The sequence below is a fragment of the Hydra vulgaris genome, chromosome 03 (genome assembly GCF_038396675.1).
Source record: "Hydra vulgaris chromosome 03, alternate assembly HydraT2T_AEP".
Classification (NCBI taxonomy): domain Eukaryota; kingdom Metazoa; phylum Cnidaria; class Hydrozoa; order Anthoathecata; family Hydridae; genus Hydra; species Hydra vulgaris.
In genome coordinates this window covers 55,641,818-55,652,500 of record NC_088922.1, presented here as the reverse complement: position 1 = coordinate 55,652,500, position 10,683 = coordinate 55,641,818, and the positions used below count along the sequence as shown (strand labels likewise).

Here is a 10,683-nt window from a genome sequence, read left to right as displayed (position 1 = left end):
TTAGGGGATGGAAATTGTTTAGTAGTTAGGTTAATGTTATTATTAATTTATTTTTAGTTAGCTAATAGTTGTGAAATAGTTAAATGTTTTAATGCTTGTTTAAAATATTCGTTTATGTGATAATGTGTATTATTTATATTTAAAAAAAATGTAAATAATTGAATTTTGGGTCATTATTTTCAATTCTTGGGAAGATAACTTTTTTGTTGCGGTTTTTTATAATTTTTTTGATATTTTCAGTGCAGCTGTAGCTTACCTTTACAGTGTTTCTTTATCAAATTTAACTTTTTTTGAGAAATTTTTGAGGAAAGTCTGTTGCATGTTGAAGTAGGTAAGTGTTTGATAATTTGTGTTTGGTGATTACAAGATATGTGGTTGTATTGAAGATTATTGTTTGGTTTTTTGAAAGGCTTATGGGTGTTTTAAGCTAAATTAAAGGTAACATCAAGAAAGTTAACCGATTTAGAATTTGTTTTTATATCTATTTGAAATCCTATATCTTTAAACTTTTGGATTATGTTTTTTCGCATTCGCTCCATTTCTTGGCCATTAGAATTACGTATTATCAAAAGCCTTTATCACGGTAAAGCATGTCTGTTTTTATAATTATATTAGATAGTTTGTTGAGTATGTAGATCCCTACGCTTTCCCAAATTTCAGCGCCATTGTAGCTGCCGATTGTTACATCAAAACTTTCATATTTTTTTATCTACATGTTCTTGTTGTAGTAGAGGAGGAATTTTTGGCAATGTTTTATAATTCTAAGTTGGATGTCTGTTATTGTGGTATGTTGTTTTGCAAACGAAATGCATTTATTAAATATTTCAATAGTTATAGATGAATAAAATTAATTTATGTCTAACTGGATGAAGATGCAACTATTCTTGTCTGCGATGCCGTTAAACCAATTAATAATGATGGTGGTGTTTTTTTATTGGTGTACTTTCAAAGTGATAAATGCTGGAGATTTTGCTAGGTCAGTTCAGTTACTATTCAGTTACTCAAATTTAATTTTAAGGCTATTTGGTTGACTGGTTTTTCTAAATTATTGGGTACTTTTTTATAGGTTTTTGTAACATTTTTGTTCATCAGTTTATTGTGACTTTCAGGAGACATTTTGTATAAATTATTGGTTTTATCAGCAAATACAAGAACTTCTTTACTAGTTACAATTTTAATAATATCTTCATTTGTTTTTGTTTGAAATTGATTGTTTGTGTTTCTAAATTGAATAGATTTTATTAACATTAAAAGGTTATTTTCAAAGTCATTAAGGTCGGTACTTTGAGGGGGTGTTAGTTTTGATTTAAAACCGTGATTATTGCTTGTTTCATTGTTTTTGTTCTATTTTTTCTTCAGAAGAAATAAGTTTTCCAATGAACTCTTTTTATAAAACTTTATATTTTTTCTACTAATTTTCTAATGATTTTTAAGAGAACAATCAAACTGGGTGTTATCCATTAATGAATATACAAATGTAGGGTGCTAAACTAGCAACTATTAGGAACGTAATATGTAAGTGTGTATATATGAATAAAGAAAATATCTTTATATTATCGTGTATTATATATGTATGTATTTATATATATATATATATATATATATATATATATATATATATATATATATATATATATATATATATATATATATATATATATATATATATATATATATATATATATATATATATATACATATATATATTGATTATATATATTGATTATATTGATTAAAGGTATGGGCACTATCTACGTATGAAGGAATAATCTTTATTATTAGACAGTATTTATAAATGAATTTATCTTAAAAGTTACTGTATATATATATTTTTAATCACTTTTTTCCTCTTTGTTTCAAAGAGTGCCTTGAATAAATTCAATTAAGATTTAAGTATATATATTACAAAATGTATAAAAATGTAAAGTTTACCTTTAATCAGTTTTTCTGACAAAGAAAAAGAAGAGTGATTGGATAAGTCAAAGTTAAAAACTTTAAAGATACACGAAACTTGTTGTTGTTGTCAATATATATCTTTGTTGTTATCGATTGTGATTCTTATATGCATTTAGCTTCAAAAAAAGTTATCATGTAACCTTTTACTCACCCAATTAAAAAAAATTATACTGTTATAAATAACTAGATTGATAAATGTGTTATAATTGAAAAAAAAAAAGGACAGAGAAATAATAAATTATTAGAAAATCAATTACCAATTTTTTTTCATTTTACAGTGTTTCATCAATAAAGACATTTTTCTGAAGAATTATTTATTAAATTACTTTTTAAAATTTTTATCAGGGCTGCCACAAAGTGCTGATTGTACTACTATAAACAAGGTCTGTGCATCTGGTATGAAATCGATTATGATGGCTGCTCAAAGCATATCTTGTGGTTCTAATGTAAGTGTTGAATTTTTTTTCAAGTTTATTCGAAGTTGTTTTTTTGAGTACAAGCCTCGTTATAAGTTTACATTACATAACTCAAAATTTAATTAGGTATACAAAACAGAGGAATGTTGTTTATAAATTTTTATTCTTTTTTTATAATTATCTTATTAACTTATTTTAAAGAACATTTATATTTGTAACTTCCTGTTGCATTTATAGTGTAAATATAACCTTATTTTGTAAAGTTTTAATTTTTTTAAATTAAAAGAATTTAATATGTTAAAAAAGTTTTAACGTATGTAAACTTATCTGTTATTTTAAATCTAAATATAACAATCAGTTTTATGATTGTAAAAAGAGTTGTCAAAATTGCAACGATAGAGAAATCTGTTGTTAAGATTACTTATACAGGATTTTAGTGAGATCAAAGCATGAATTTGAATTACCTAAAAAGCTGTGCACAAAATTGGGTTAGGGACAAGACACTTTACATCAAAAAGTTAAAGTGATTTAGATTTTCTGAAAAGCTGTTTAAAGCAGTGGAGAGTTAATTTTCTGTAAGAAACAGTGAAAACTGTAGTCCCAGTAACCTTGTTGATACTTTAGTGTCAACAAAGTTACTGGAACTGTAGCCAAACTATATAATGGGTTGTAAAATCAACAGAAGGAACTTATGATAAATAGTAACATATAGTTTGTTTCTAAGGAAAAATATTTCACTTTTTATTTATGTAGGTATTAAATTATGTAGGAGAATGTATTATTTATGTTGAACTTTTAAGTTATGTAGGTATTAAATTATGTAGGAGAATGTATTAATTAATTATGTTGAACTTTTAAGTTATGTAGGTATTAAATTATATAGGTGTATGTATTAATAAATTATGTATAATTACATGAAATAAAAAAAGTATATTTTGTTTCATCTCTAATTAATAATTTTGGATTAATTCAGAAAAAAATTAAATTTCTTTTTGTTCAGTAAACAGTCCAATAGGAGGTGGATAAAGGCATGACAGGATAAGATTTATGTCTTTAAGATGTCAGATATTTGGTTTACAAAGTATATTAGGTTTAAGGTTCTTGTCAATGAATTTTTTGTTTTACCAGTTGCAATGGTTGTTGTATTTACTCAATTAAAGAGATTAAGTGAGAAAGAGTTAGTTGGAACTTTATTTGAAATTACTACATTAAAAATTTAATATATTCACCTAACTTTTTATCTTTACATCTTGTATTTATTTGTCATTTATATCAGGGGTGTCCAACCTTTTTATCAAGAAGGCAAATATATTGACAAAAAAAGTTAATAAAAGCAAAAAAAAGTACCAAATATTTTCAAACATAAAAATTATAGAACCATACAACTGTGAATGTTTTATATTATATACACTGAATAAATAATGTTCATTTAAATATAAATGGATAGTTTTTACAAAATCAGTAAATGTATTTAAGGTTTTTAAACTTGAGTATTTTTGATGAGTTTATCAAAATCAGGATTAATTTTGGTAATTAAGGTTGATAGCAGAATCAGGATTTCCAGATGATTATCAGAATCTGTACTTGTTCTTAATAAAGTTCATTGATGAAAATGTTTTTTCACAAATGTAAGTTGATCCAAATTTGCAAACAAATCTAAGTGCAATGTCAATAAGTTCTGGGTTTAGGAACAAATTCCAGAATTCTTTAGGTCAGGGGGCATTAGATTTTCACAAAGCTTTTTAAACTTTGCTTTTAATCCTGTGTGTTTTTGAAAATTGGTTGAATACCGTTTGAATTTTTAAAGAATAGTGACTTATGTCATTTCCTGGGATTGCAAAGAGATTGATGAACAGAATTATGTTCATTTTTTTCAGTGTCAAAGTCATGAAAACAAGAATCAAAGGACTCTGATAGTTTTGAAATAGTTTATATTTTTCATAGACCATCAAAAGTTAGAATTTTAAAGTTAATTTGTTTGAAGGGTTGGAAAAAGATTACAACTTTGCTGAGTTTAGCAATTAGAAAGTAGCTTTAATTTGTACTTAAAAGTATTGATCTGATTGAAAAGTGTTGGGAATAGGCTATTTTCACCTTGTAGACATGAGTTGAATTTGTTAAGATTCATATTGAATATCCGGTTGTTCTGGTCTGAAGCTGACAGATCAAGGAGGTCTTTCATGATATCAAAGTTTTAATTTACACATATTGTTTGACCTTTTGTCACCTTTAGCCATCTTAGGTAGAAAAATATTTTTTTAATTCCAGGAACACTTTTCACTTATTTTTTTCAATCAGTTCTGTTTTGTACTAAAAAGTGTTTTTTTACTATACTTCATTAGTAGTCTGGTATTGACCAATCAAAAATTGATTTTGATTATGAATATAATTTGATTTGAGTCACTTTGAAATCAAATAATTAGAAAATTTAATTTTGAAAAAATGTGATAGAAAAAGCTAATTGCCAAAAATCTCTAAAGGGCAAATGAAAATGTTTTAAAAGGCAAAACAATGCCCTTCGTCAGTGAGTTGAGCACCCCTGACCTATATATAACTATCTAATTTAATTTAAAATGTTTGATTATTTATCATAGTAGCCAAAGAAAAAAGCAGAAGAAGATAGAGGGGAAAGGGTTGTTGATAAGCTCCTGCATTTAAACATAATGATTTAGTAATAAGAAGGATGAATGTTCTTAATCACTTACTTTCTACTAAGAATGATAGTAGCTGTTCAATCAGGAACTTTTTGGACTACAGCTCTTGAAAGGCTGTGCTGTTGGACTGTAGACTCTCCAAGCAGGACTACCAGACATTCATGAATGGAGCTTTGGTGAGAGAAAACGAACTGTATACAGCATACAATCTTGTCAAAGATGAGAAAAAGAGTTGTATTTTAAAACCTAGAAAATTGTTTCAGATTATACAACTGAAGTTGAACTTTTTTTTGTTCAATTTGCAGAATTACTAAAATCTGTAAACAAGGTATGAAATTTCCAAACCATAGCTTGTTTTGACCTTTAAAGTTAGTATTGACATATCTACAAGTTAATGTGTTTATAAATAAAATGTGGAGTGTTGTGTGTGAAAATCTAATGTTTTAATACAATTATAAAGCTAGGAAAATTTTAAATTTTAAAGCAAGGTAACAAATTTCTCTTTGTTTCCTTGCTTTAAAAATCAAGCCCAACCAAGAGAGAAGATTTTACTCTACTCAGAAAAAAGATTAGCAACTAAATTTTGGAACTGTCCTATTTGCTACTGGAAGAACAAAGTGATAATTTTTTTTTTTGATACCTAAAGTTGCAATTGGTCTTGTTCAAGACACAAAATGTTCATCAAAAAGAGTAAACTTTTTAAGAGGAGGGTTATTCAACACTAAACGCAATAGCTTTTCTGAATAAAACGTGGAACAGTTTTGTAAATTTGTAATTTGGGCAAATGTACCAAATATAGTTTGTTTAAATATCATTTTGATCATATATAGTACAAAACAAAAAACTTATATATTTGAATTTTTTTAAATTAATGATTTGAATTAAGATTTTTATTTTACAATATATAGTAAAGTGGAAATACGTGTTTTGATTTAATTTAGAATCAAATGCAAGCTTCAAATCAAGATTTGATTCAATGCCTAAAAATGTTAATTTGCAGGGCCCTTGTATTTATTTATTTCATTTATTTAACTTATGTTGCACGTGCAACAACTTTATCAAATATTTGCCTAATTAAACTGCAAATTATGTTTTTAATGATTTTGTATGAAAGCTTTTAGTCTAAACATCGAGTTTTTTGTACGAAAGCTGAATGATTGAGTTTTTTCCACAAGAGCAACTTTAAAAGTCATTTTTGTATGACAACTTTATTTTTACTAATTTGAATCATTAAATTAAGAAAGTATAATAGCTTGTCTATATTTTAATTCTTTTTAAACCTCTTATGGAAGGGAGGTAGTGGTGTAGTGGTAGAGCGCTCGCTTCATAAGCGAGAGGTTCCAAGTTCGATCCCCACCACGTCCCTGGTAGTACCGCGCTCAACTTGTTTCTCCGCGCAGCGGCCTTGTTCTTCAAGGTTCGTGTTTTGGAGTTGAGTTTATAGAGTTAAGAGAGTGTTATAACCGCAATTAAGTAGCCTCCTCGTCTGTAGTGGCCTTCTGGGCCTTGAGGAGGTGAATTAACAAAAAAAAAAAAAAAAAGTGTGTGTGCTGAAATATGCAACATTCTTTCAGAGGGGGAGAAAGTGCAGGTGTTTGTGATTTTCTTTGAAAATAATCGTAACTTAATAAATATATATGAATCGGTGAATTTTAAAAGGGCAGAAATCTAATAATGTAAACTTTTGGGAAACTAAAAAAAACTGCATTTTCCCCTTAGTAAATTTTTGTTAATGGTTCAATAATTTTTTTTTAAAGGTGAAAAATATTATCTGAAAAAAAAATTATTAAACCATAAACAAAAATTTACTACGGGGAATATGCAGTTTTTTTTAGTTTCGCGAAAGTTTACATAGTTAGACTTCTGCCCTTTTAACATTCACCAATTCATATTTAAATTTTTGCAAGCCCCTTGGGAGTTGCAATAATTTAAATAATTTTGTAAACAACAAAAACTTAAACAAAAGCAACAGAACTTTGATAAATTTATGTAGTTTTAACTTACATTATGCAAATTAAAAATGTGCTTTAAACTAAGCATCATTATTTGAAAAACTTTAAATGTAAAAACATATTATATTTACTCATATAGTTAAAAACTATTCACTCATATAGTTAAAAACTAGTCTATTGAGTGACATGTGTTGAAAAAGGAAGTGTGCAAGTTAAAATTTTCAGTATTTTGAGTGTAATATTTGTGTCACTTGTTTTAATAAAAAAGTTATTAAACGAATTTGGTAGTTTTTTTTTTTTTTTTGAAGAAAATCAAACACAAAGAGACAATCATAAAGCTTTACAAGATCTTGAAAAACCAATTTTTGATATTAGATCATAAAGGAGAAAATGTCATAATTCTTATGGAAGTGTGTTAGTAAACTGTTTATACGATGTAATAGAAAACTACTTTTTTGACCCCAAACAGTGCAACAATAACCTAGATGTGAGGAGAACAAGTAAATTGATATTAGAATATGTTGGGGAACATAGTGTCGTATTAATGACAACATACTATTAGCACAAGAGAGTTTTTTATTTAATTGATATAGTTGATAGTACCATGATAGGTTTTTGTCAAGAAATAGCCAGAGGTATTTTATATATTTAGATGTGAAAAGTCTTTTACTGTTAATTCTAATTTTCACATTATCACTATCAATCTTTTTTTTTTTTTGGAGGGTGAAAAGTAATAAATTCAATTTTATTGATATTTAGAGAAAGACAGTTACTATTTAACCAATGACACAAATTATGGAGATCTGAATTAATTTTTTTTTACAATGCTGCGCGAGTGATTAATTTATGCATAGAAGATTAGTGTCGTTAGCAGAATAATGAATAATCAAATTATTTATAGAGTGAGGCAGATTGTTAATGTATATTAAAAATAGTAAAGGCCCTAGAACAGAACCCTGTGGGACATCATACTTAATAACTTTACTTGTGGATTGAAACCCATTAATCGAGACAAACTGAGTATGATTTTTAATATAGGATGAAAAACAATCATTATTGATACTCCGTATACCATAGTGATACAATTTTTCGATTAAAATCTTATGGTCAACTGTATCAAATGCTTTTTGGAGATCAATAAAGACGCCACAAGCAAAAGAACCACTGTCAATGGCACCATGAATCATTTCAGTAATGGTAATAAGTGCATGGGAAGTAGAGTGTTTTAAACGAAATCCAAACTGACAGCTGTAGAGATACTTAGAATTATCAAGAAAGTGGTAGATAAGAAAATACATTAATTTTTCAAGAATTTTGCTGATATTTGATAATAACGTCTATAACTAATGGTCTATAGTTATAGTCAAGTTTTGAGTCTTTTTTTGGATTGGTTTAACAGATGCAGTTTTTAAAATATTAGGGAATATACCAGTAGCGAATGAGAAATTAAATAGTTTAGACAGTACTGAAGAAATATCATTAGCAAGAAGTTTTAGAATAAAGGTTGGAACGCTCTTTGGATCAGAAGCATTGCCATCATTTAGAGAAAGAATAACTGATGTTATTTCATTTTTTTCAGTAGGTTTAATGAAAAGAGCGTCAGGGTTTGATGTTTTTAAATGCTTATGGAAGTCAGTATGGGATGAATGAATATTTTTTTGCAGTTCTTCAAGGATTGAAATGAAAAAGGAGTTGAATGTTAACATGTTAGCTCTATTTTCACACTAAAACATTTTGGATCATGCAAATAAAGTATAAATTCACTTTTAGATAAAATGTCTGACATCAAACTGAAATAGCTAGCTGCCAGGGGATGGGAGCAGGCTATTTTATCTACTGAAGGTTTAGGGTGGGGCAGCAAACATTTTTTCATTATTCTTCATTTCTTCGTTTTCTAAAAAATCTGTATGCAATAAAGATTAGTGAAATGAGTAATCAATTCACAAACCAATCAAATTGCTGATCTATATACACTATAGTAGACCTAACCTGACCTGTTTGAACTGGGTCTGGGTTATGTTATTATGGACCTGAAAGCCACCAGACTCAGAACGGTTAGTCCTGTTAACCAAATGGGTCAGGTATGGGTTGTATAATATCCAGACCTGTTATATCCAGACTTGAACAACATTTTTTTTAACTAATGCCATTCAGAACTTTTAAATAGCACAAGTTTTCTGATCATATTTATTATTAGGCATATATGCTAATTAAAAAAAAATCCTTTCAATGGTTAGATCCTTAAAATTAAGATGTCCGAAATTCGATTCCTGCTCTGATCATATTTGCAAAACTCCTTGACAAGTGTTCTTCTGCAGTTTTCTGTGACAAGATTGTTAGGTCTACTTGGGAAACTTTATTGACCAAGAAAAAAGAGTAATTGGCTTTTTTTAACAAAATTTAAATAGAAGAGATTAAATTGTTTGTGATTAGATTTTTTGTCCCCTGATAAATATTTGTTACCTTCTCCTTATTGTATTTTTTTAACTACTGTTTAGTTTAAGTATTTACTTAAAAAACTCATTATCCAGTAATTATTTTTTGTTTTTAATTTTGTATATAATGGCTAATGGTTGCCGTATAGGCATAAAACTTAAAGTACAATAAAAAAAGTTATATATATATATATATATATATATATATATATATATATATATATATATATATATATATATATATATATATATATATATATATATGTATATATATTACAGTTATATATTAGTTATATGTAAGTTATATGTAGTTATATGTATGTTATATGTAAGTTATATGTAGTTATATGTAAGTTATATGTAAGTTATATGTAGTTATATCTAAGGGGTAATTTATGTAAGTTATGATATGATACTAAGTTATGATATGATACTAAGGGGTAAACAGATTCTATCTGTTGACCAGCCTCGCACCCCTTCTTCATCTATTAGGCTGGCGCAGATGTATTTTTAATACATTGTTTCCAGTTTAGGATGTTGAATGCTGGATCTTCTTGACTCAATGCATGGGTTTGCTTGTGTCACTGTTTTTATGACTAGGCAACTCATTCTATTATCTCCTAATGAGGGTACAGCTCTAAAACTCAGTTTTATGGTTCTGAGGCCGGCTGGTAGTCAGGTTTCCCGAACTCTGTGGTAGCTCTCAGAGAGGCTGATTCCATCAACAGCTGAAAAATATCAAAGTATTAACAGTGCCATGTTGCGCATGGATGGTGTCCCTGTTTGTACTTTTGGTGTGCATTGCGGAGGCCACATTTGGAGCCCTTTGTTACGGCTTAAGGTTTATTAGTAGTAATGAGGCAATTGCTTGGGCTATTAAACGGTGTTCTGAGTACTATCTATGCTTTTAGTCAAGTTCTTCAATCTAATTTAAAAATGAATAAAGTACCAAAAACTATAAAACACAAAAAACCATCATCATCACCAAGTTCTCTAAACCTATCATTCACTAATATTCGTGGTCTTCGAAGTAACTTTTCTTCTCTTGAGTCTTATCTCTTGCAAAGTTCACCAGACCTACTTGCTCTTTGTGAGACTAATTAAAGTTCGGCTGTCTCATCTTGTGATCTTAGTGTTGATGGTTTTCTTCCTCTAATTCGTAAAGACTCCAATAGTCACATGCTTGGCCTGGGCATTTACATTCGTAAGAATTCACCTGTTTGTCGTGAAACTAGGTTTGAATCCACAGACTATTCTTTCATGTGCTTTC

At 28.1% G+C, this 10,683-nt stretch overlaps 1 protein-coding gene across 1 annotated transcript in view; it reads left to right on the top strand.

The window, feature by feature from the left end:
• LOC100213581 (acetyl-CoA acetyltransferase, mitochondrial) overlaps positions 1–10,683 on the top strand; it is a 44,991-nt gene that overhangs the window by 14,065 nt on the left and 20,243 nt on the right. Inside the window, exon 4 of the mRNA XM_065793731.1 lies at positions 2,302–2,402. Within this exon, the coding sequence (XP_065649803.1) occupies positions 2,302–2,402 (101 nt within the window). The remainder of the gene's footprint in view (positions 1–2,301; positions 2,403–10,683) is intronic.